The following is a 27649-nucleotide window of genomic DNA, read 5'->3' as shown; positions in this document are numbered from 1 at the left end:
CTCCCCTCATACTCCATATCTGCTTCATTAGCAAGCCCTGGGAAAAGTCCTCATCTAGAAGCCTTTTAATTAGATTAAATTTTCACTTCAAATTTAATCTTGCCCTATTGTCATTTTTACTAAACACAACATTCATCAATTAAATCACTTATCTATTATTTGTACTTTTCCTTTAAAATTTATTTACCTTAAGCCTTATCCTAATTATCAAAAGAACCTCATACCATAACAAATAACCTATCAGCAAAAATAATTTCTTTACTCAGTTAACACAGAAGCAGAACTCCCACTTGCACCATGATAATAAGAAAATGATCTTCAATTCAAATGAGATATAAAAGGCAACACAATCCCAAAGATTATTAGAAGTAAATACATTTATTAATCCAATAGGACAGTGGTAAAAGGAATGGAAAAAAAAACAGAAGATGCTTATTTTCTTTACCAAGACTTATGAAATTACTCCATGTTAAAATGACATGGTAGGGAGATAAACCAACTGAATCATTGTTATGGCATGAGACTTTTTCAGAGTTCATGTATAGATATGCACGTATAGATACTGCTCCCATTCAGAATTTCAGAGGGTTGAGATGATGCAAATTTCCTGGTGAATTCATACCCTCTACTTCTGTAGTAACAGAAGCCAAGGATATTACCTGAAGCATATAAAATACTAGCTGAAAAGATTTAGGTAAGAGATCGGAGAATACAACGATTATTAGACACTGGATTGTCTAGGTGATGAAAGGAAGGTGTACAGTCTCTCCTACTCAAAAGACCAAACCAAATGGTTGAACTGTATGTTCTCTGGATGGTTCTTCAAGGAGTGCTTAACCTGACATGGAATGGGTCCTATAAATCACACAGAATTCACATAAATTCATCTTCTACATTTGGAAACCAAAGATCTAGGAAGATGCCCTGAAACTCACCAATCTTGTGCATGATTACTAGCTTCCTGAGGTGGGAGTGGGCTGGCTAATCGAGATACTTGAATCCAAACTGCGTCATACAGGTCTTTCTTCCGGGTATGCACAGTACACGGAACAATCAGAGGCATTCCGAAAAGGCTGGGGCGATTCTTCTGAGATGACAGGAAATACAGTTCTGTCCTCATCTGTATGTACAAACAAGAGAAGAAAGAACGGAGAAGATAGGCCTCTGATTCCTCCCTCTCATTCTTCTAAGACTGCCAAAAACAGGCATCACTACCATTTTCAACTCAGTCGCTATCACACTTCTCTTTATTTATAGGACCATCTTTTACTAATATGAAGAGAATGGTTATTCAAAGTGGAATCACTGAAAGGTTGAGGTATTGCCAATTTCAGAGTTGCTCTCTATCAAACTTGGGTTTTCAGCATTTACTATTTTCAAACTGCATAAATATTTCTCACACACACTGAATCATATGTAAAAAAATTAAAAATCATATTCTTAATTACATGATAGAATAAAAGTAACGTAAACTTTTAAAACGTTTGCTTTGAGTATGTTAAAGGAGATTTTAATCATTTCTTATCATGGAGATACTGCACAGAATTAGCCTGGAAATGATGGCTTAAAACAAAAGTTCAGCATAACAGAAAGGCTGCTGGGAGTTGCAGGACTACTCAAAAAAGCTGATGAGCACTTGGACATTTAATTCTTTAAGTCTGGTCTTTATATAGTAGAGAAGCTAAGCCAACAACTTATAAACCCACTAGTTTCTAAGTGAAAAGACTCTCTTATTTCAGACCCTCAAGTATTTTATTTTTCCGTTATTCACTTAAGATTAGCTAAATACATGATTTTAAGACCCCATTTCATGTGTTGGTAGTTATATTATTATAAGACCCACAGAAATGTGGACAGAGTTCAGAACTATTTTTTAAAAATCAAAAAACTGAGATGAGTTTTTCTCTCCTAAAACTTCTACTTTTCTTCCACTCCAACTCCTGGTAGATGACTTATTTTACTAAATAAATGAGGTCATTTAAGCAACTATTTCTTTTACTCTTCTCAGTGTATTTCTCTTCTTTTTTTTTTCTTTTAATTAATTAATTTATTTTTGGCTGCGTTGGGTCTTCGTTGCCGCGCGGGCTTTCTCTAGTTGCAGCGAGTGGGGGCTACTCTTCATTGCGGTGTGCAGGCTTCTCATCGTGGTGGCTTCTCTTGTTGCAGAGCATGGGCTCTAGGTGCGTGGGCTTCAGTAGGTGTGGCACGTGGGCTCAGTAGTTGTGGTGCACGGGCTTAATTACTCTGCGGTATGTGGGGTCTTCCTGGTCCAGGGCTCGAACCCGTGTCCCCTGCCTTGTCAGGCAGATTCTTAACCACTGTGTCACCAGGGAAGTCCCTGTATTTCTCTTCTAAACCCACACAGTTTTCATCCTCTTGAAGGTAACTGCTCCCAGGGCCCTGTGGCCCATACCTGCTCCGTTCCTCATGGGATAATAATGCTCCCAGCTTTACTGCACCAGGAATTTTCCTTGTGTCCTCTCCTAACGACTTTTTCTCTAATCTGAAAAAACTCACTTGACCTATAACTGTGCTAAGTTCTTGCCCTATTTATTTACTTGGTTACACAGCCCAACTTCTCAGTTTTCATTCTTTTTGATGTCTCTGGCCTATGTAACCACATCTTTCTTAATTTTTTTTTGAAACTGACTTCCCTTTAGTTGTTCTGTCAACACAACACTATTTCTCCCTTTAGTCTCTGAATATTCTTGCCTATGTTACCTTGCCTTATTCCCCTTCTTTTTCTATCTTGTAGAAGGGAGTCGAAGAAAAATACTTTCAAAGTAAGTCAACCATGAGATCAAAGGGTCTGAAAGAAGAAGGTGGCAATGAAAATGACGAAAAATGGTAAATTCAAGTAGTATTTTGAAAGAAGAAATTAAAAGGCACAATGATATACTGAATATAGGGTTTTAGAAGAAAAGAGGGAAAAAAATCTAAGAACACTTCTAGCCTTTAGCCTTTAGCATGGAAGAACGGTGTTGCCTTTCACATGAATAATGGGAAAGGGGAGTTGACTTGGGACAGATTGTAAAATCAATTTTAGGCATTCCCCAAAGAAGCTGCTAGATCATGAAGGAAACTGGAAACAGAGAACTGGTTAAAAGGTGAAAATTTAGAGCTGACAATATGGCTTTATGGTCCAATAATTACAAAAACCTATATATAATGCTTTAGCACTTACAAGCACTTTATGTAACATATACATGATAACTGAAGAGAGCTGTTTTCTAAGAAAGATTAAAAATACATCAGTGTTCTTAATATATGATCTGATAATGCTCCGTTAAAAAAAAAAAAGACATGGGGGGGCTTCCCTGGTGGCGCAGTGGTTGAGAGTCCGCCTGCCGATGCAGGGGACACGGGTTCGTGCCCCGGTCTGGGAAGATCCCACGTGCCGCGGAGCGGCTGGCCCCATGGGCCATGGCCGCTGGGCCTGCGCGTCCGGAGCCTGTGCTCCGCAACGGGAGAGGCCACAGCAGTGAGAGGCCCGCATACTGCAAAAAAAAAAAAAAAAAAAAAAGACATGGGGAAATGAATGAATCACCCCAATTATTTTAGCTGATGGGACCTGTTGGAGCTGTGCTTAAACAAAATTCCAAGACAGAAATATATCCCTTAATTCTCTAGGATGTCCACTCATACAATCCTGTTTAGAATATGTCCCACAGAACATCGTTCACATAGTCAGAAAATCACTTTAACTCGGGAGTTACTGATTCAAAGGAGGGAAAATATACATTTCAAAGAATTATCACAAAGCAAATAGTTGTGTAATCACCAGTCAGGTCAAGAAACAATTCAGCCAGCACTCCAAAGCCTTCCTCTTGCTTCCTCCCAATCACAAAGTCTTCCTTCCTCCTAACAGTAACAGTTTTTCTCAATTTTATGGTAATCAATTCTTTGCTTTTCTTTATCATTTTACACCCAACGCATAAACAGTAAATTTCATTTTCCCTGTCTTTAAAGTTTTTATTTATAAATAGAATCATATTATTGGTATTTCTTTTGTGTCTGGCTTCTTTCCCACATTATGTTTATGAGATTCATTTATGTTGGGTATAACCAAAAATTCATTCATTTTCATTGCTGTATAATGTTCTATTATATGACCATGTCTCAACTTCCTTATCCTTTCTACTACTAATGGACATTTAGTGGTTTTATTTTGTGTTTTCATAAAAACACAAAATGGAATAGTGGAACTACTTATCTTTAATTAGAAAACTATTTTTACAAGTAGCTGTATTAATGTACGCTCTCATCAGCAGTGTATGAGAGTTCCTGTTGCTCAATTCTTCTTACCAACACTGTCAACCTGTTTAATAATGATAGCTATTCTGGTGGGTGTGCAGTGATATTGTAATGTGGGTTTTTAAAAAAAATTATTTATTTTTGGCTGCCTTGGGTTTTCGTTGCTGCACGTGGTCTTCTCTAGTTGCGGAGAGTGCAGGCTACTCTTCATTGTGGTGCGCGGGCTTCTCATTGCGGTGGCTTCTCTTGTTGTGGAGCAAGGGCTCTAGGCCGTGGGCTTCAGTAGTTGTGGCACGTGGGCACAGCAGTTGTGGTGCGTGGGTTCTAGAGCTCAGGCTAGGTAGTTGTGGCACACGGGCTTAGTTGCTCCATGGCATGTGGGATCTTCCCGGACCAGGGCTCGAACCCGTGTCCCCTGCATTGGCAGGCGGATTCTTAACCACTGCGCCACCAGGGAAGTCTTCGTAATGTGATTTTAATTTGCATTTCCCTAATTAGCAGTGTGGCTGATCACTTTTTCATATGATTATTGGCTATTTAGATATCCTTTCTGTGATGTGCCTATTTAAGTATTAGCCATTTTTTTATTGAATTGTTTTTTCATAGTGACTATAGGAGTCCTTTATATTTTCTGGATTGAGCCTTTTTGTTGGTTATATGAGTTACAAACATCTTCTACTCCTAGGCTTGCCTTTCACTTTCTTAGTGATGTCTTTTGATGAAACTGAAGTTCATAATTTTAATGATGTACAATTTATCAATCTTTTCTTTCATGGTTAGTGCTTTCTGTGTCCTATTCAAGAAGTCTTTTTCTCTAAACCAAGGTCATGAATATATTCACGTTTATTATCTTCTAGGGCCTGCTTTTCTGTTTTGCCTTCATATTTAATTCTGCAGTCCACCTGGAACTGATTTTTATGTGGTGAGAGGTAGGTGTGTCAAGTTTCATATGGCTATTCAATTATCCCAGCACCATTTACCAAGAAAACTGTTTTCCACTGCTCTGTAATGTCATCTTTGTTATAAATCAAGTGTTCATACGTATGTGAACCTGTTTCTGGGCTCTCTATTTTATTCCATTGGTCTATTTGCCTTTTCTCACACCAATATCACAATGTCTCAAGTGTCATTGTTTTATAAAATCATGATATCTGGTGGGCTTCGCTGGTGGCGCAATGGTTGAGAGTCCGCCTGCCGATGCAGGGGACGTGGGTTCGTGCCCCGGCCCGGGAGGATCGCACGTGCCACGGAGCGGCTGGGCTCGTGAGCCATGGCTGCTGGGCCTGTGCGTCCGGAGCCTGTGCTCCGCAGCGGGAAAGGCCACGACAGTGAGAGGCCCGCATACCGCCAAAAAAAAAAAAAAAAAAAAATCATGATATCGGGTAGCTCAATTCTTCATGTTTTGTTCTTCTTCAAGACTGTCTTGGTTACTTTAGTGCTTTGTGCTTCCGTATATTAGAGTCAGCTTATCAAGTTATACACACACAAGCATACACATACAGAGTATGCATTTTTACTGGGATTGTGCATTGAATCTGTAGATTTGTTTGTGGAGAACGGATATCTTTGAAATACTGAGTCTTCTAATCCATGAACACGGTCCGTTCCTTCAAACACCTGAGTCTTCTTTAATCTCTAGCAATAATATTTTATTGTTTTCTATCCAGATACCTTGTATATTTTTTGTAAAGTTTATTTCCAGGTATTTAATTTTTTTCTTGGTACTTAGTTTTTTGAATAAATGATAATTTTATGATAAATGATTTCTGTAGCGAATTTTGGTGGTCCCCAAAAAGATATGTCCACATCCTAACTCCAAGAACTTACGAATGTGACCCTATATGGCAAAAGGGTTTTTGCATATGTAGTTAAATTGAGATATCATCCTGGATTATTGGGATGGCCCCTAAATCCTATGACAATTGTTCTTATCAGTGAAAGGCAGAGGAAGAAGGAGAAGAAGGCCAAGACAGATGCAGAGATTGGAGTTTTACAGCCACAAGCTAAGGAATTCCTGTACAAGTTGGAAGGGGCAAGAGGGATTCTCTCCTAAAACCTATGGAAGGGGCACAACCCTGCTGATGCCTTGATTTCAGACTTCTGGCCTTCAGAACTGTGAAAGAATTAATTTCTGTTGTTTTAAGCCATCAAGTTTGTGGTAATTTGTTACAGCAATCCTAGGAAACAACTTGTCTTGCCCAAGAATCTTCTTGTTTCTCCCTCCAAAACAAACAAAACCTTCTCCAAAGGCATCTACACTTATATGGCGGAGAAGATGTACATGGCTACATGAACATATAGGAGCCACAAACTTTTTAAAGACAGTAGTACTATATTCAGATGCACCAGCTCTCCTGTTGCTGCTTGATACATGAGTGAGGAATGTCATTTCATACGTAGGCCGTCATGTGTGATATTAAATCCTGGCTGCAATCACTTAGAACATAACACACTGAAAGTGTACACACTGAAGATGTTGCAAAGACAGAAAATGGCTGTTTCATAAATAACACTGGCAAGACCAGCAGTAACTTGCCTAACATTAAACTAACCATTTTTCGGTGGACTGCAATGATGTAGCCTGTAAAGGAACTGTCAGGAAGAGATGGCATATGACCATTCACCATTCCATTTGTGAAGTTTTTCTCAGTTCCACATGGCACAACAGTGTTTGGCATTCCATTGGGGATGAATATTGATCGAGGCAGGTCCCCATTGGTGGTTAGGGTGAACATTCCATTTGTAGATGGGGAAGAGGAGAAATCTACAAATTCAAAGATAAGTATAGCATCACAAGTCTGTGGTACCTTTATCTTTGCTCTTTTCTCAAATATCGCTGGGACTCAGACCACTGACAGTCTCTTTTAACAGAGGACAGGGAGGAATAAGTCAAATGATAATTCTAGATTAATTGGAAGATTTTAACTTCAGATTTTACCTTAATAACTCACACTTCTGACTAAATGACAAAGCATGAGTAACTGATAGAAAGAGTAAGTAGAATTTTTCCTACAATCTTTATTAGCACCGTGCTGTGGCACGAAAACAGTTCTACTGCTTTTCTTTTTCCTCTCCTCTAAAAATTCATTTTCTCCATTCTTCTAGAAATGTTCTAAGATGGTAGTCCCAAGCCAGATGATGGGTTTTTAAAAAATTGTTTGATTTTTAAAAAAGACTATTTTTTAGGGCAGTTTTAGACTCAGTAAAATAAAGAGCAAGGTAGAGATTTCCCACCTGCTGACTGCCCCCACCCAGCACAGCCTCCCCCAGTAGCAACCTGCCCCACCAGAGTGAAACATTTGTTACAACTGATGAAAGTCGCTGCTTTTTAAATTAAAATTAAAAGTGCATTTCCTCCCTTTGACTAGCCACATTTCAAGTGCTAAACAGTCCATGTGACTAGTAGATAACTGTATTGGATGGCAAAGATTACAGAAAGTTTTCCTCATTGCAGAGAGTTCTATTGGACAGTGATGATAACCAAAAAGCAATGTTAAATCATCCACCAACCCAACCATCAGTACTATCTACTGACTGCCAATGAGAGGAGCCTCATTCTCTCTGAAGCATGTTATAGTTGGGGAATGAATCTAACTGCCAACAGTATAAAGAGGAGACAAACCCCACTAATGGCCAAAAAGACTCACTGGATGACCATATTAAATCACAGGCAATATTAGATAAACAGATTCCTTTTTAGTCAAATTTATTATTTTGTTTTCTGATAGTACATTTCTCTCATACCATCTGTTACCATGTTAATATTAGACAAAAGAGTTAAAGGAGATCTGAATTCCAGTGGTAGATTTAGCTAATAACTACCTATCTAACTTAGGTTCTCTGAATTTTAGGTTCCTCACCTATAAAATGAGCATTTGAGATAAATGATCACCAAGGTTTCCTTCAGGCCCCCAAATTCTTTTGCTCTAATATTTTTTAGCCTAAACAAAAGCCTAAAAAGGAGGACAACCCTTAGACTGTTATTCAAAGCTAAAATCATGGGCAGCAGCTCTAGTTCTATCTTACCTGTCTGTACTGGACTAGAAGCTGAAATTGGAGATCCAGGGATGGGAATTTCAAATGCACACAAAAATCCACTCACTGAGAGTCGTACTTTCTGGTTGTCCTGAGGGAAATTCTATAGAAAAAGAGGCGAGATGAGAAGGGGGAGAAGTTTCAGATAAAATGGAGAATCATCTCTCTGATATATCTGAAGCAAATGTCTTAGACCCTTTTATCAGTAAAACAAATAAGATGTCTGAATAATTTTTCTAAAATAACTATAAATGAAAGCTTGATAAACTAAGTGAAAACTAACCTTCCTGACAAAACCATTATCCCCTTTCATAGGAGGGCAGTATGATGTGTATAATTGACTTCTTAAGTTTTGTCCGTCATTTCAAGAATCTAAACCCAAAATCCCCAGAGAGATCTCACCTCCGCATTACATATGAAAAAAAATGTCAAAGAGGTGGGAGTTTGTTCAGAAACCCCGAAGATGAATATAAATAATACCAGTGGTAGGAGCTCAATTTAGGGTAGGCAATATATTTATTAAATTTCTAGTTTCTCCAGCTGGTATGCAAGAAGAAGTGATTTGTGTCACTTTGTCTTTACTCTTTAATTTCTCAGTGTGTTGAAAGGCCAGGTATATATATATTCATAAATAAGTACTAAAAGAACACATTCACACATACATAAAATACTTTAAGAATTCTAGCAATAGTGGTAATACAGAAGAGCTGTTAGGTGTAGCAGCAGCAGTCACTGGGGGTAAATCTAGACTATAGTGACACAGCTAGATCACTCCATATAGGTAGCTTTGGGCTTACATATTTCCCTTCTTTAAAAATACCACCATTGGGACTTCCCTGGTGGTCCAGTGGTTAAGACTCTGTGCTTCCACTGCAGGGGACATGGGTTCAATCCCTTGTAGGGGAACTAAGATCCCGCATGCCATGCAGTGTGGCCAAAAAAAATAATAATAATAAAAATACCACCATCGTTATTACTCTTTTATTCTGGTAGACAACTCTTTTAAGTTTCTTCTAGAACGAAAAACTTGACAAATTTTTTTCCAGTTTTTGTTGTGTTTTATTATCTCCCTTGGTCATTTGACACAATAATTAATTGAGAAAACTGTGATCTTTGAAGGATGGAATCAAGAGTTTCCTAAAAAGAACAGTTAATATCACCTTTATGTTGGAACCATGTACTTCTGCAAGAAGGATTTGTTCTGATTTAAGTCCACAGAGATCGCTCAGCTGTTTTTTTAAACCTGTGTACTTTTCATCCATATTCAGTCTTAGTCCATATCGTACAGGGGTAGTACCATCCAACGTAATAACTAGTAAAGAGGAAAGATTTTTTACCAGTAAAATTCAGGTTTCAATGAAAGCTTTACACTGTGTGTGTCTGTGTGTGTGTGTGAGAGAGACTTGGAAATAGCAAACATTTCAGTCTAGAATTTTAATTTTATATGTAAACACTACAACAGATGGTGCTTAAAGATAATCTTAAGTAAAATCATTATTTTTTGAATATTCATCTGATACAGAAGTGTGAGTGGCTTTGCAAGATTTTAAAGAGAGTTCCTGGCACATTTGAAACTGACAGAAGACTCAATGGGCACAAAAATGGACCCATGTTCCAAGTCTTTCAAACCTCAAATCATGCCTGAAATTAGATTGTTAATTTGTAACATGCTCACAACACTGTAAACCAACTAACACCAATAAAATTAAAAAAAAAATTATAACATGCTGACTATCAATCTTTATGAGAACGCATTACACACAAATGACTATACTTACAAATTCAGGCTGCTTGAATAAGGTAAAAGACAATAGAATTAAATAATTTTTCATAACTTTGCGACCCACCTGTTATTTCTAAGTGCATATAACTGTCCATTGGTAGTGGCAAAGACAAAAAATTGAAAGGGTCAAATCGGACACTTATATGCCCACATGTCTTGCATTTGACTTGGGACCTTAGCTGCCCATGGAACAAATCCACAACTATTGATCTATTTCTCCTCAGATGGTTGTCCCAGGCCTAGCAAGAAAAATGATTAGAGAAATTTTTTATCTCCCCAAATTCAAAGAAAATGGTTAAATATATTAGATCTAAATGTCAAGAATATAATCCTTAAAAAATAAAAGCTTTGTGCCTACAAAGTTACAAGTCAGATATATAATTTAAAATATATTGCCTACTGAGATAGTAGAGAAATACATAAAATACTTCAAGAATTCTGGCCACAGTGGTAACACAGAAGAGCTGTTAGGTGTAGCAGCAGCAGTCACTGGGGTAAATCTAGACTGTAGTGACATAGCCAGATCACTCCGTATAGGCAGCTTTGGGCTTACATATTTCCCTTCTTTAAAAATACCACCATCGGGGGCTTCCCTGGTGGCGCAGTGGTTGAGAGTCCGCCTGCCGATGCCGGGGAGGCGGGTTCGTGCCCCGGTCTGGGAAGATCCCACGTGCCGCGGAGCGGCTGGGCCCGTGAGCCATGGCCGCTGGGCCTGTGCGTCCGGAGCCTGTGCTCCGCAACGGGAGAGGCCGCAGCAGTGGGAGGCCCACATACCGCAAAAAAAAAAAAAAAAAAAATACCACCATCGGGACTTCCCTGGTGGTCCAGAATGGAATGTGATTCTTTCTGCTCAATCTATAACATATTAAATTTAGATGGAAAACCCTATTTTTTTCTTTCTTCTTACCAGGTAACAATGATGAGTTCTTTGTCCATTAAAAAGCAGATAAAATATGCCTATTGGTCACTGTACACATTACTTTAGCAATTATGGGGACTCCTAAATTCCTACTGAATAATAATTCCTACATCCTCTCCCCCAAATTTACATTGAAGAGGAAATATTTTTCTATTTTCATTAAAGATGCTTTGTTTTAGGATCACTGCACAAGAAATAAGCAGAGAAATATAAATTCCTTCATTTTCGCAGTAAAATTCTGACCACAGAATAGTTTAGTTAGCATTAAGTTGCGTAACATGTATTTGTGGTCAGAATATTTTATCTATTGCTTACATTAGAAACTCAAAACTGACAAACCTCTGCAGCTACTTCCCAGTCTGGTCGGCCATCACTGTCCTTTAGTTCCACATATGGCTTCTCATGGACTCGGTTGAGATCTTCATGAAGACCATCCAAGAGAAAAGCCAGAAGTTCTTGGGAGTCTTGTTGCTGGAACCCATTAAACCTGGGAGCATATTTTGCTATGGTCCACTATAAATATAAGAGGAATCAAACTCATTATTTGCTATCTCATAAAGTTTAGAATGAACATGCCCATAATTCTATCAGAGGCACTAGATGAAGATAAATAGTATAGTATTTAGTCTGTCTCTATTTCAGCAAATATATTTTGGATAATCATGGAATCTTTCTAATCTTAATCTCAAATGATGCTCCCTCCCCCAGCCCCAAAAAAGCATTATGGCCAATCCTATGTCCTGGTTTAGCATCATATAAGCAAACAGTTCTTTAGGTACATAGCTATTTAAGATACAAGATGGAAATATTAAAATAGCATTTGCTCACACTGGAAGATTCCCTTTTATAATGTTTTCTTTTACGGTTAGCTTTTCTGGTCTTGTCGTATCCTAACTTTTATTATTAGAGGCAGAATAGCCTCATGTTCAACTGTGAGGACTTAGTAACTAGCTTGCAACCTTGGACAAGCTATTTGACTGCGATGAGTCTTAGTTTCCTGAGCCATAAAATGGGGATAATAATGTTGCTTTATACTGTAGGGCCATTTAGAAGATTAAATGAGTTAATACATAATTATTACAGTGGCTGGTAATCCTAACATCAACTAGAATTCACTGCATATGATATTAATGTCAAATTTGTATCCATTAATTACATTCTTTCTTTCTGCTACTTTTTAAAATTCTACAGATAGAACTAATTATCTTAGAAATGTTAAAAATGTACTGAGTATCATTAATTAGACTCAGGTCTACCTTGCAGTTAGAATACTGCTAATAGTGAAGGATTAAGAAAGAAAGGTTTACTGTATATACAAGTAAGATACCTGATAAATTAGTAAAATGAATGACATCCCAAATTTAGACTATACTTTTGATCTTTTTCTACCCACTATGTCTACAGTAGTATTTTGCATATATGTGAAGAAGTAAAAGTATCTGACATCCAGTTTATGCCTTGTGAAGGACCCAAAAACATTATACTAAAACTAAAAAGCTAAATATAAAAAACATGTAGAGAAAAATAATTACTTACATAACTGCTTAGGACTTAAATACCTTTATATTATTTTAACATGCTTACCCGAAGCTTTAATGGGGCAACATTCTTCTGAGTTCCACTCCAAAGTTCCTGTACTAAATCCCCATAGCATTTAGCCATATGCCCCTTCATACCAATGGGATTTGTCCTAGAAGTTTGAGAGGAAAATTTGTTGCCAAAGATTCTTATAATTCACAATCATGTGGACACAGAAATACCTAGAGTCTGTTTCCTCACATCAAAATATCTTTTCAAAATAAGAGAGTAGCATTTGGTCCTTACTTCACGCTTAATAGGGCAAATAAGATTAAGACTTTCCTCCCCCAGGGTGAAGAAAGAGGAGATTTAGGTAATATTGCCTTCATAGCAAAGCTATAAAAGTTAAGAGCCAATGACTCAAGGAAGATTACCTGTTGAGTTCATAAAGATGTCTCCCTGAGATAAAATACTGTGTCAGTGGCTGTGTGTTACTAACACACTGGATGCTTGAGTTCATGAAGCATGTGTTTCCCAGGTTACTCAGACCTGTGGCCCCCTTTTCTGTCGGAACTGGAACAAACAACACGAGAATGGAAGCCTAGCTATAGCAAGATGTCACGACCAAACAGTTATTTGTATTCAATGCAATGATTTTTATAACTCTTCTAATCAATTAAATGGAGCTAATATTTCTCTATTGGGTCTTGCAATGCTAAGTAGAGGCTTTTTAATGGAGCATCATCGGCAATCATGATAATCTATGCTCATCTGTAATCTAGAAGCAGCAGTGATTCTCTTTAATTGCTATGATCATTTTTTAGAGTTCAAACAATTATCTCCTAGAATTATGTCTTTCAAAATATATAAATTATTTAATTGCATGGTTAGAAAGAAATCTGATGCTTCAGGAAAAAGAAAAATAACAGGGGGCCTAATCGCTTTTGAGCTAGAAAGCTACAAGTTGTTAACACTTCAATAGTTGAGAGAAGGAAAAATAAAAGAATAATTTTAAGATTGTTTAAAAATAGTACACTGTAGACTTACCCTTGTGTCTATCTATTTTACTACTGTTTGCTATAAAGGACATTTCTTCAGGCCAACTCATATCTTTGTTGCGAACTGGAAAAACAGAGACAGCAATGTGTTAATTCCTTATCTATTCAAATCACACCCACTCTATTGCTTCTGTTAAAAAAAAAGGTCTTATTTCTAAATCAGAAACTGAAAAACAAAATCAAGTTAATTTTAGTAATTGCCTCTGAAACCATTCCAATTCTTTACACTGGAGACTTTATTGGTTAGAATTAATTAGTAAGCTAATCCCTAAGTTACATACCTGAAGTAAAATTATACTCAACCATCTATAGGAGGAATTAAAGTTCTTAAACTTAATACATTGGAACTATTACAATGCTTTCTTAAATTGTGACAACTGCCAGAATAATCTATTCATTTTAATACAAAGGCAGCTAGGAATGTTTCATGAATCTTGATGAGAAAACACACACTAAGTTTTCAATGATGTGTGCATGCCAGTGTGTAAATCTATGCTTATGTTGGTGAATGACTAGTGTTGACTAATGAAAAGCCTGCACCACTAACTATTGCAAGAAAGTCTCCTGACAAAGAAGCAGCTTGAAAATTTTAAGGAGCTATAAACTTATAACTGAATTCACCTGTTTTTACCCACTGTTTCCACCCTTGCCAGCCAATGAATGTAGACATGTTTTTCTCTTAAAGCAATATAAATAGTATTAGATTATAGTAGGATTACATAAGGGTTTAATGGGTTTTCTTTACTATATAGAATATAGTGATCAAATACCAGTTGGAAAAACTATAAAATGGATTATCAGTGAGTAATTAAATCTTTAAATTCTTCCCCTAAAAATCTAATACAAATGCATGCTTCCATCTTGTACCTTCAATTACCAAGTGCTGCTCATCCTGGATTTTCAAATATTCCAATCTATGATCCTCATCATCCAGAAGAGTGAGGTAATTCTGTATATGGAGGAGGAAATGTTTTGTTAATTTAATTACTAAACTTGAAACAAATATGGAAATAAAAATGAATGACAATTAAAAACATCCTTGTAGTTATATAACTTGTGACAGATATTTAGCATATTATAGTTATTCAGAAATACTTCTAACTTTGGTGGCAAAATGAGGGAAAGACAATGTATACTTTGTAAACACATACTTAATGTCTCTAAAAAAGTTATATAGGATTTGGGGGAGACCAGAAAAGACTCATCACACATCAAACCAAAATTCACTGAGATTTAGATTTTCTGAACAGCTTATAGAAAAGAAGTTTTTTTTAGTATCTAGTATGAAATTCAGTAAATGTGCTTGTGGTCAAGATGGAACTTGATTATTTACTAGGAACTGAAAATGTAAAACCAAATGTCATGCAATAGAATTATACATTTTTGTTGATGCTCACCCTGTCTAAAGTGCTCAGAAAATTAATTCATTTAATTCTTACAACTATCCTAAGGGAAATACTATTATTTTCCCCATTTACTCATGAGAAAACTGTGACAGAGAGTCAAGGGACTTGCCCTCGGTTATTCAACTAACAAGTGTGAGGGCCAAGATTTAATCCGTGGCAGTGTGGCTCCAGGACTTCTGCTCTTAACTTATTATACTATTGGTCACCTCTCGATGGTGACCAAAGGAGGATGTAAGAAAGAAGGAACTAGGGAATAAAGAACTGGTTAAAACTACTTATGATCCAATTTCAGAGTATTAATGGAAATATATTGCATGTGTTAGGAAGAATATATAAGCAATTAACAGCACTGCCTCTGAGGAGAATGGAAGATAGGGGTCAGAGGATGGAAAGGAAGAATTTTCAATACATACTTTTGTATTGTTTGAATTTTTTTAACATGTATATAAGTTACTTTAAGGCAAATAAAAAATAAACTATTTGTTAAAAAATGATATTTGCCGTTACTTTATAATAATAATCTTTACAAGATGGTATTATGGGTTTCAGATGACAAATATCTACATGTATGCATCCAGTAATTTAAAAGTTGAAGTTTCCACTGCGATTCCAAGACATGGCTTTCAAAACAATTAGTGTAGATAAAAATAACCCATACTTATGAAACATGGATTTAACACTTAATTAGGACTTTCCTTGACTCCAACATGTCTCTTACCTCACTGTTGTATAGCCACAGGCGCATATCTTCCTCTTTGATGCGCAGCCTCTGAGATAGATATTCATGAATTTCCTTGATGGTCTGCATTCGACTAAAACAGCCTGTATAGGCTAAGACCCGCTTTAATGGTGCATTCGGAGAAGGTACATTTCCTATGGTCACAGTAGTCACAGTAAGGAAAAACGCAGATGTTAAAAAAAAAAAAAAAGCACCCCTCTCAGCAACGGGGACCACACTATTTTTGGACATGATGAGAAATGAGAGTTACAGATTTAATAATTTTATAAAGTAAGACACTTTAAGAGAAAGCTTTAAAATGAAGATAGGAGAATTAAGTGTCTTAGAGTAAGCCTTAACTTTGAAAGGAAGAACAACAAAATTAGAGGCCCAAATAATTGGCAGTATCTGGATCCCAAGAAGACTGGCAAACATCTAGGCTGCCCTCAGCTAAGTCACACTCAATAGCAAAATCAAAACTCAGTGTAAGAATGGGGAAGATAAAATGGGGCTGGATTTGAATTCCACAGATAGATAATTGGATTTACCTGATCTACTTTCTTAAAATAAACTGTCTTTGAGTTACTAATCACATCACTCTCATTAAGTAGCCCAATTACCTGGCACACTGGTACAATTACACAAGAATTGTTACTTGTACTTAGAATTCTAAGTAGGCATAGATGTCACTTGGCCAAACAAAGCTTTAAAGTGAAGCCAAGAAACTTCCCGTGACAAGAAAATTGCCCTATTGAAAGGTAGTAAGGGGGGAATCATATGGCCTGCCCACCCGAAAAGAGAAAAGCAGACATGACCTTGAATTCTTGAAGGGCTCAAGGTGGAAACAAAAAGAGGCAATAAGAGGAAAGAGTGAAGACTGAAGGAAGAATATATCAAGTCTAACCACATACTTCAAAAGAAAAGGGTGATAAAATGACAAGAGATAATGGAAATCCAAACCAGTTTGCTAAAACAATCTGCTAAACCCTGGGTAACTATTCAGCCAAAAATCTAGACAAAAGCTGTAGCTTAAAATGGTCATCTCTGCCTAGGGGAGGTTATAGTTTATTGAGCAACCCAAAACTAAAATACACTTAACATATCAATATAATCCATGAAGGGTACAATTACACACTCCAGGTAGTTTTCCATCCATTCAATGGTGACTTAGCTTTTTTCCTCCCATTAAATGTGCTTTGAGTCTTTACCTACTAAACAGAGGAGAAAAGTACTGGCATCATCCACTTTTTCAGAGCTTCCAAGAATTAACTCACCTAAAATAAGCTGAAAAATCATCTAACAATGACTTCTTGTCTGTTGAAAAGGCTACAATTAAGTCATTGTAACTGTGGCAAGGTTTGTATACCTGTCATTCCAAAAGGAAAAAAAGAGCCTAGAAAACAGCTGTGATAAATTGAGTAATGAGAAAGATGAAAACTACGTTATGGAGAACAAACCCAACTATGATCAATTTTTAAACATCTAGCAAAGCAAATCATTTACTATCAGCAAGCAAAGAATAATCCCTAGAAGAAAACAAAAGAGCAAATTTCTCCAAAAACACATCAGAGGATTAGTTATAAGATTACAGCAAGAAAGCATATTTTTATAAACTTCAAAATGATTAATGATTGATTTCACAACTAATTAGTAAGAAATAAAATTTCAAATTAAGAACAAATTTGGAGCATAATAACTATCCAGTTCTAGGATTCAGAAGCATTTGCAAGTGTAGTGTCCAAGTCAATTTCTATTGTCTTTAAGCCACATAAGAAATGTATTTGAATTCTAGACAGTTTCTGTAGCATAGCTCATTAAGCAGGCAGCCACTTATTATACATAATTTCGTGCTTTTGAATAGCACCAACAAATCTAGTGGAATTTACAGAAGCAGCAAAAATCTAGGATCAGCACAAGAGTTCCAAAGAATACTTACTAAAAGCGCAACAACACATCTTGCCTCTCATGTTATCTTTCAAAGAGAATTGAAAAAGGTATGTACTAAGGGTGCCATGGAAGCAAGGCAAATACTATCATTATTCAATGGAAAATTAAATCAAGAGTGTTTCAGAGATTCTTATTTCACTGTTCCTTGATTTTAATGTGTTCCAAGACAAAGTTTGGTTAGGCAGAGGCCACTGCTTTGCTATAATTCTTACCAAACATTATGCGTAAGAATCTCCAATCTGAATACAACCTTTAATGAAGACATAAAACTACTCTATTACATTTCAAAGGAGGGATGATACTTTATAAGGTTGGTTTGGGTTCAAAGGTAGTTCTTTCATATTAAGTTATATTAATTATAACAACATTCTGGCATTGTTAACACAGTCTGGGACTTTGTGTAAATGGATGAACTCATTATTTTTGCTGAAGAAGAACTATTTCAAATATTTGCAAGGCAGAAGCATTGAGCAAGTCCAGCCCATCAATAAAATTTAACCTCATAGATCAGCTCAGGTGCTTTGTGACCACCTAGAGGGGTGGGATAGGGACGGTGCGAGTGAGACGCAAGAGGGAGGAGATATGGGGATATGTATATGTACAGTTGATTCACTTTGTTAGAAAGCAGAAACTAACACACCATTGTAAAGCAATTATACTCCAATAAAGATGTTAGAAAAATAAAATAAAATAAAATTTAACCGCATAGAGAAATCAAAAGGGAACTTTTTGCATGTATTACATTAAAATGAGAACTTATATGTCATTTTGATAGGCTTGATGTTTTTGAAAGAAAATGTGTCAATTTCATTTTCAAAAATGTATCTTTTCCTTTGTATTAACTGTCTGTTATAAAGGCTCCTTGGACCTAGTATGAGAAATGTATCATGTTTTGTTAAAAAAAAACCCAAAAAACAAACAAAAAAAGATGATATTGCCAAAGAAATCACTGCTTAGAAATTTGAGTGGAGTTGAAAAGACCAGTCATTGACTGGCAGACTCTAATTTAGGTCAAGCACATAATTTACAATGTCTTGTTCTCAAAGAAACAGAGTAAATAAAATTTACTTCTACGTATCATCTTTGTATGTTTACAAGCCAAAAAAGGGAACAACACTTCTCAGTTTGCTGCTGAGATTCTGCCTCTACCCCATCTAGTTCTTGCGCATGACCGTAGATCTAAGCCCCACAAGTGATTTACTGATTCTGTAGGAAAACAGATGAAAATGTGTATTAGTACAGTGGCACCAGACTGTGAGCAAATTGGTTTTTCTTTTTTTAAGGAAATGCATGGTATTCTTGCTGCATTCTTAAGTTACCTCTTGGTAAATGCTGAGGAAAGGTTCTCAGGCTCATCATACCCATATTCACCCAGATGTTAGACTGCTGTGTCCGAGTGGCAGGCTGCTGTCTCAGGAAGAGAAGATAGCGAGGAAATAATTCCAGCTCTGGGATTTCTGTCTTGCTATTCTTGATTACCTATTGTTTTAAAAGACATAAAGTGATCACTATAAAAGAAACAAAACTTGCCATTTTTTACCTAATTTCTTAGATTTATTTTTAAACTAAAATGTTCAATAGGTTCACTGCCTATATTTCAGTTAGATTACAGAAATTCACAGGTTTAAATTACATGGGTTTAAAGACCCTCAGCCTCCTGCACCTAAATCCATTTTCCAGGATTAGGATTCCTGGTGGGTATTTTCTCCCCTTTCATTTAAAAGCAAGGAACGTCAAAATTAAGGGGAAAAATCTTAAATATTATTAACAATTCTAGCACTCTCACACCTTAACTCTTTTCACTTTTACATATTTCATACATATAAATGATGGTATTTTAAAGGACAAATTCTTAGGAATGGAGTGAGTAAAAAAGTACGAAAGTATTCATGTCATTAACTACATAAGTCATAGTGCCACCTAAAATGTAGGAATATTCCCGGAAATGTATGAATGTATTACTTTCCCAAAAACTTATCACTGGACATCATTTAAAGATACCCCATTTCTGGGCTTCCCTGGTGGTGCAGTGGTTAAGAACCTGCCTACCAATGTAGGGGACACAGGTTCGAGCCCTGGTCCAGGAAGATCCCACATGTCATGGAGCAACTAAGCCCGTGTGCCACAACTACTGAGCCTGCAAGCCACAACTACTGAACCCACGTGCCACAACTACTGAAGCCCATGCACCTAGAGCCCGTGCTCCGCAACAAGAGAAGCCACCGCAATGAGAAGCCCATGCACCGCAACAAAGAGTAACCCCTGCTCGCCACAACCAGAGAAAGCCCGTGCGCAGCAACGAAGACTCAATGCAACCAAAAATAAATAATAAATAAAATTAAAAAACAAACCCCATTTCTTTAATACATATAAAGAATATTATAAATTTGCTTAAAATTTTATTTCTTGTATTTGTAGTGAGAACAAAAATGTTTCCACGTAAAAATGTACTATCTATGTGTTTTGTGTAACTGGACTGTTCATATATTTTTTGTCTATGATTAAAACAACTAAATTGGATGTACAAAACTGGAAGTCACACGGTTGAAACAGGATTTTTCAGTAATCCCTCTAATAACTTGCTTGCTGGCCCCCAAACACAGGAAAACATATTACCAAGTAGTGCTTTAAGAGTTAAGAGTAGCACCTTATCAATTTAGCATTCCAAAAGGATAGCAGGGTCAACACTCAAAATCTTTAAAACATAAAATCTTACAGAATCTTTAATAGTCTCAAGTGATTGGGCTTTGTTTCATTTCCTTTTGCCTTAGTAACCAATATATTCTGCAACAGAGCATTTTTTAATATCAAGAGGGGACAGTAAAGAGCCAGATAAAAACAATGCTACAAACCAAACCTTTAGGACTATTTCTTAAAAGTATTCTACATGTTCTGATATGCTATAGTATGGTACTAGGAAAGCTCCACTTAAGAGCTTTTTCAACTCCTACTTAAAGCAGTAAAAGGAGCTCTCCCTGACACGGGAGGAAAACAAAGTCTGTCCATTTCTAGAGAGTCACTAATAGCTGCAAAGCCAACAGTAAAATTCTCTTATGATTTCAGTTTAACTGTGATTTTGGGAAAGATCAATAATTCTGCATCTATAGTCGTCAGGCTACATAAAAAACATACTTTTGGCAGAATCTGAAATGACAAAGAAGTAATTTTTATAATCTGTAGCTTGCTTTCCAAGATAAGTGATTTTGGGAGCAAATTACAGATTAACAAATTCTTATACATACAGGCACAATCATACATAAATACATATTTATTTACATTTTAATTATTCTTGTATATGAACTTATTAACTTCAACCATAACCGGCAAACAATAGATGCAATTCCATTTACAGGAATTTACCTTAAAGAGATCATCACACATGTTTAGAAAGAGACTATTCACCAGAAAATTGCTTTTTTTTTTTTTTTCAGTCGTGTGGTGCAGCACACAAGATCTTAGTTCCCCGACCAGGGATTGAACCTGTGCCCCCTGCATTGGGAGCACAGAGTCTCAACCACTGGACTGCCAGGGAAGTCCCAGAAAATTGCTTTAAACAACAAAAATCTAGAGGCAAACTAAAAGTCCATCAGTGGTGATTGGTTAATAAATTGTGATTTATGTACGTATGCGTGTATATGTAATAAATTAAGGAACACTATGCAATTATTAAAAATAATGGTATAGATCTAAATTTATTAACCTAGAAAGATATCAATAGCATCTATCTTAGACTGAAAATAGCAGATCACAAGACATCAAGTATAATATGATTCAATTTCATTAAATTATCTATACATATTTATATATGTATATGAATAGGCACAGAGGAATGTTTGGAAAGATGAACACCAAAATGTTAATAGTAATTATCTCTTAAGTAGTAGGATATGGTAGATATGGTATGCTTTTTATTTTCTTCTTTATTTTTTCTATATTGCTTAATTTGTTATCATTGAGCTTGTACATGTGCAAATTAAATAAAGCTATTTTAAATGGTATGACTTATGTAAATATGAAGATGAGAGTATTTATTTATTTATTTTATTTATTTATTTTTTTTTTTGCGGTACGCGGGCCTCTCACTGTTGTGGCCTCTCCCGTTGCGGAGCACAGGCTCCGGATGCGCAGGCTCAGCGGCCATGGCTCACGGGCCCAGCTGCTCCGCGGCATGTGGGATCTTCCCAGACTGGGGCACGAACCCGCGTCCCCTGCGTTGGCAGGCAGACTCTGAACCACTGCGCCACCAGGGAAGCCCGAGAGTATTTATTTTTAACCTTGCTGTGGCAAATATATTTAGTATTCTTTAACTTGAAACACCATATTCTAAATGTTTTTATAGCAATTTTTCCTCAAATCAGGTAAATTTATCATATTTAGAGGTAAAAAAATATTATCAAGCCAGCAACCAAAGCTTTCATGTAGTAAAATTACTGCTTATTTAAACTAATATTTATCTGACATCAATGTTAAAAAACATGACCTTTTGTGAGGCTCCAAAAAAACTTGTTTAATAATTATAATGATGATGGTGATGATAGTAGCAACAGGCAAAATTTACTGACCATTTACTACAAATCAGGTGCTGTGCTAATCATATGTATTATTTACTTATCAAAACAACTCTAATGAGGTAGATATTATTATCACCATTTTACAGATGAGGAAACTAAGGTTTACAGATTAGAACACTGGTAATCTGAATCCAGGCAGACTCCAAAACATCAAACTCACTCACTCACTCACTCACTCACTCACTCACTCACTCACTCACTCACTCACTCAATCCATCTATCTATCTATCTACCTATCTATCTACCTATCTACCTACCTATCTATCTACCTATCTATCTATCTATCTGTCTACCTATCTATCTGCCTGCCTACCTACCTACCTACCTATCCATCCAACACAATTATCACAATGATTCTCCTACAGACATAGAATATTAGATCCGCCTCTGCCAATACAGGGGACACGGGTTCGATCCCTGGTCCAGAAAGATCCCACATGCCTCGGAGCAACTAAGCCTGTGTGCCACAACTATTGAGCCTGTGCTCTAGAGCCCATGATCTACAACTACTGGGCCCACGCCCTGCAACTACTGAAGCCCGCGTGCCTAGAGCCCGTGCTCCGCAACAAGAAGCCACTGCAATGAGAAGCCTGCGCACCACAAAGAAGAGTAGCTCCTGCTCACCGCAACTAAAGAAAGCCCGCATGCAGCAACGAAGACCCAATGTAGCCATAAATAAACAAACAAATACATAAATAAATTTATTTAAAAAAAAAGAAGAATATTAGAGCAGGAAAGTCCCACCAGAAATTAAGTGATTAACTCAAGGACTATCCCACTCCCCAATAAATAAAGAATATAATATGTATGTAAATGTATCTATGTATATTCATATGTATCTACCTAGGAGTTCTGTTGACAAATACAGTAGAAACCTTTTGGAGCCAACAAACACAAACCCTAAATTCCTGATTGTGATTTAAACATAATTTTTAAAAAACATAATTATTAATAACTCAAAATCATTATCAAAATTATAGAGTACGGATATATAGCAGACTTTTACTCTTTTTGGATGTGATGTAACTTACTATATCTTATTCATGTAAAACCTTCCTGGTATAAAAACGTTCTAGCTTGGACATTATACAGGGAGAGTGTTTCTTGATACAGTAAAAGAATCTTCTTATAAAGTATTTTACTGCATCAGTAATGTGAAGAGTATTCAGGGCAATGAGTACTGCTGTTTACTGTATAAGCAGAACGAATAATGTTGAATAGTTAACTCACTAATATTTTGATATTACACACTCCAAGCCCTTTAAATTACTGTAGAGCATTTTACTTATGCTCTAAATGACTCATTCTAGTAATGGCAACGATCAGAATTCACTAGCTTTGAATTCTTTTTATTATATGTTGTGATCTTTTATATGCCCCTCCTTCAAAAAGACAAACCACAAAAATCCACCAACAGCTACAAGATGAATCCAGTCCCTAAGTGGATGCCTGTGTGGTTAATGGGAGTAACAGTTTTAGAAGTAACCTCTGTACCACCTCCTCTACATTCACTGAACTTTTTGGCACTGGCTCTCAGACTTCTGCTCCAGTCTGAGTTCTGCATTATCTTAATGGCTATGTTTATGTGGATGACTTATTTAATAGACTAGCCTCATAATTCCTCGACTCTATTTAGTCCAGTGACTATTTCCTCCACTCCATATAAGTCACCCACTCCCAAAGGAACATCATTGTATGGTTGGTACCTAATGTAGTGCTCAGTAAATGTATGAGTAAATGAATGAATGAATACGAAAGAACCTAAAATTCATTCAGCTAATTTGAACAGGTACTGAATACTCTGCTACCATGGGTAAGAACTAATTTGTAGATAGTGAGGTTCACATAAAAAATTAATAGAAGACCCCATCTATAACTGCTCCTTATATAAGGCAATATTGGCTATACTTACAGGTCTAGGTAGGGCCAGGTTTGCTCCATACCAATGATAAAGTGCTCTCCATACAGGTTCTGGAACCATTTCATAATCTCTTCCATGAATCAGCTGTGGGGTTCGTTTTAATCGTCCTCCTTCTAGTGTTAATGATGTAGCCTTAGAAAGAATGGAATGTAAATGTTGATTTTTTTTTTTTTTTTTTTTTTTTTGGCTGCACCTTGCAGTTTTCGGGATCTTAGTTCCCAGACCAGGGATGGAACCCGGGCCCACAGCAGTTAAAGTGTGCAGCCCTAACCACTGGACTGCCAGGGAATTCCCCAAAATTTTGATTTTTAAAATTGCAGTCTCTTGTGTTTTAACAAAACCTAGACACAGGAGAATAAACGCGTCACTACTCAGTTTCATGTCACTAGAAAAAAATGAATTTTCTAAAAGATTTTTATTTTGAACTTTCAAAATAAACTAAGAAATGAAACTCAAGGCAAATCATTTGAAAAAAGTCACTGGAACATTTGGAAATAATAAAAGTTTTCACAGACTTCTTTCCAACAGTAAAAAATATTATTTTGAAAAAACAATTCACATACACGTGAAACTACATTTTCACAGTAGCTGTCCTAAGTAAGAAAAACATTTCTAAGGATCACTAAACTGCTTCTACGCAAGTACTAAGTCATGAAATATTCTCACAGAAACATTTCCATCTACAACAGGTTAATAAAATGAATCAGACATTTTCTATGTGCTAAAATCTGTAGAATGAAATTTATTAGCAACTTGAAAGAGATGTCAAATTACTTACCTTTACTGGTTCTTGAGTTACTAGTGGCTGGTTATCAATAGCCCCTGGTTTCTGAGGATTGAGGTGCAACAAAATATTCCCACTGGTTCCTAGTAAACACTGGTTGTTATTGTCAGAAGTGTTATGTTGTCGAGCAAAGCACATATCTGCCCCTGGTGTGGCAGAATACAGAAAGCCTGTAAGGAAAAAGAAGATGGAATCTCTTTATTTTATTATACATAAATAGGCTTGAATATACAAACTCAATGCCCATGTATTATGTTAATGCTATTATTCTGTGGTCAGGTCAGTACAGGGTTCGATTCTGATTAATTCTGTAGAAGATAGGAATTAGAGAGGTATTCCTTTCTGGACAATACCTAGTATAACACTAGGTAGAATAAAAGCTTTGAAAATTGTTACCAAATGAACATTTGGCCAGACTCCTAGAATATCTAATAATTCACAAGAATTATATGTCCTCTTCCTTTCCTCTAATAGGAAAGGAAGAAATACAGTCAAGTAGCTGGGCTCTCACATATCTTCCCTTAATTCTTCTCTTCCACCTGCAAAGGTTCTTGGTAGATAATGGTGATAACAAGTCTCTAAACCAAAGGGAAGGAGCTAAAACAAGAACCCCAACAGGAGAGTGCTGGGAGGGAAGAAACTGTTCCCTAATGAATCTATCTGAAAGGAAGGCATGAATGTTACAATAGAAAAATACACACAGGAAAATGACTGATGACTGTGAACCCCGGTGGTATCTTAAGGTATTTCAACTCTCAGCCACGTGTTAATCTCAGGTAAACCTTCTAGGCATCATTTACTTTGAACCTTCTATCTGTGGTATGGCTCAGCACGTGTATAGCACAGATTATACAGAGTGAGCACATATCAAAAAGGATCTTAGGGAGGGTCAAGAAACAATCTTAGTGTGAAAGCTGATCAGAAAGAGCACTTCTAGGACTGCTAAGTGATCTCTGTAACGTCAGATGGGGAAAAAGAAGCAGTAGATTCTACAAAGAGTTTTGTAAAGAAAATGCTAACTCTGTCCAATTTGCCTTCTCCCTCCACAGAAAAGGAGAAAAAAAAATCTCAAAGTTGAAACAACAACAGAATAAGGTTGAGAGTCCTGCTACTGTATCAGCAGAATAATAGGGATCAACTAAATTCATTTGGGCCAAAATACACCAAGGCATCTTCCCCATAAGTGTAGAACCACTAAGTTTTATGTAGGTATCAACAACGGAAGGGGATTATGGGGAACATTATGAAGTCTTTCTAAATATTTTAACAAAATAACCCCCAAATTCCATCCTGCAATGTCTGTAGAATCTGATATGAGGGTACATTTAATCCAATGAATGTATGCTTATGGTTAGAGAGAGTTCTGGAGATAAAAATTTAGATTTTCTTATGTCTTCTCAAATCTAAATTTATTGACAAAATGATTTAATAACAATATGGAAAGATTGACTTAATCAATGAAAACTGTGAAAATATTTTCAAATTGAGAGATTAATGAGGTAGAATATAGAAGAGCTCCTCTTTGTAAAGCTACTAATACATTCAAGAATCTATTAATTGACCATTTCATTCGAAACTTATTTCTGTGAATGGAAACCTGATGCCCCATATCCTACCAAGCACACTCTCTGACAAAGTGTACCCCTTTAAGAAATGACCCTGCCTAAACCTCTTGGAAAACAAACTATGCTTACCACTGCCAGCAGTTTCCGAGGCTTCAGATGCAGTAGAAATGTTGTCTGAAAATTTCTCTTCTGTGTTGTTCACATAACTGGGGCTGCCTCCTCCGATTCTATCTTCACTCTGCTCTATAGGATGTACTGTTGTTCCAAATAAATATTTTCCTCCATTCAGAACAGATGACGGCTCAATTGCAACAGGGCTGGCATCCTAAAAATCATGAAGTCAAAAATTAAGAGGTAAAATTTAATAATCTGCCAATTATGCAGCCTTCAAAATGAATCCGCAAATTGTCTATTGTTTCTAATCTTCCTGTGGTTGGCTACAGCCACTTAAAAACATTTTGATGTATAACTAAATTTTAATTTCTTCAAAGGGGAATAGTGTATATAAATAAAATTGGTAAGGCAGAATGGGAACAGACTGCAAGGGACTCTGTGCCACATAAAATAATTTAGACTTCATTCTGTTGAAAGTTGGAAATCATGGAAGGCTTTTATTGATACTAAAAAATTAAATAATATTTATTCTTTTTACTATTAAAGATTACATTGTTATTATAGAAAATATGGAAAAATATGAAGAAAATAAATATCACAAGTACTCAGATGCCATCATTTATTTTTTGTGACTGAAAACATATACATATATGTAAAAAATAAATGTGGAGAATACAGTTAGAATTAAGGGCAGGACACTGACTTCCCAGCTCTGTGACCTTTTACAATAAGTAAACGTATAAGCCTCAGCTCCTTCATGGGTAAAAACTAGGATAATATTAGTATTAATATCTACCTCAGTTTTATGCCTGGCATTTAGTAAATGTGAACTGTCATTCTGGTTGTTGTTAGATATCACATTTTAAATACAGCATATTGCTACTTTTTCTTTCCCTTAACATTATACTGATAGGATTTTTCTGTGAGAGGCTTTTAAATAGGGGAATAGCATAACCCAATTTTTGCTTTAAAAATAACTCTAGTGTGTAGAAAGGATTTGAGACAGAAACTGAAAATTGAGACACAAGTTAGAAGACTTCTATAATAATTCAGGCA

General features: G+C 36.4%; 1 protein-coding gene across 2 annotated transcripts in view; it reads right to left on the bottom strand.

The window, feature by feature from the left end:
* Positions 1–27649, bottom strand: part of USP32 (ubiquitin specific peptidase 32) — a 209019-nt gene that overhangs the window by 16779 nt on the left and 164591 nt on the right. Inside the window, exons 13-27 of one of the 2 annotated variants that reach the window (XM_081218969.1) lie at positions 26609–26804; positions 24909–25084; positions 24122–24262; positions 18958–19117; positions 15692–15846; positions 14435–14516; positions 13557–13631; positions 12944–13082; positions 12576–12681; positions 11331–11504; positions 10137–10311; positions 9450–9601; positions 8281–8392; positions 6807–7018; positions 936–1120 (exon numbers count right to left, since the gene is read on the bottom strand). In XM_081218969.1, coding sequence (XP_081075095.1) covers positions 936–1120; positions 6807–7018; positions 8281–8392; positions 9450–9601; positions 10137–10311; positions 11331–11504; positions 12576–12681; positions 12944–13082; positions 13557–13631; positions 14435–14516; positions 15692–15846; positions 18958–19117; positions 24122–24262; positions 24909–25084; positions 26609–26804 — 2240 coding nt within the window. The remainder of the gene's footprint in view (positions 1–935; positions 1121–6806; positions 7019–8280; positions 8393–9449; positions 9602–10136; positions 10312–11330; positions 11505–12575; positions 12682–12943; positions 13083–13556; positions 13632–14434; positions 14517–15691; positions 15847–18957; positions 19118–24121; positions 24263–24908; positions 25085–26608; positions 26805–27649) is intronic. The other variant, XM_081218970.1, reaches the window with a different exon arrangement.

This window comes from Mesoplodon bidens, assembly GCF_964165515.1.
Source record: "Mesoplodon bidens genome assembly, chromosome: 19".
NCBI lineage: Eukaryota > Metazoa > Chordata > Mammalia > Artiodactyla > Ziphiidae > Mesoplodon > Mesoplodon bidens.
The sequence above is the reverse complement of the archived record's forward strand: the minus strand, read 5'-3'. Positions and strand labels throughout refer to the sequence as shown.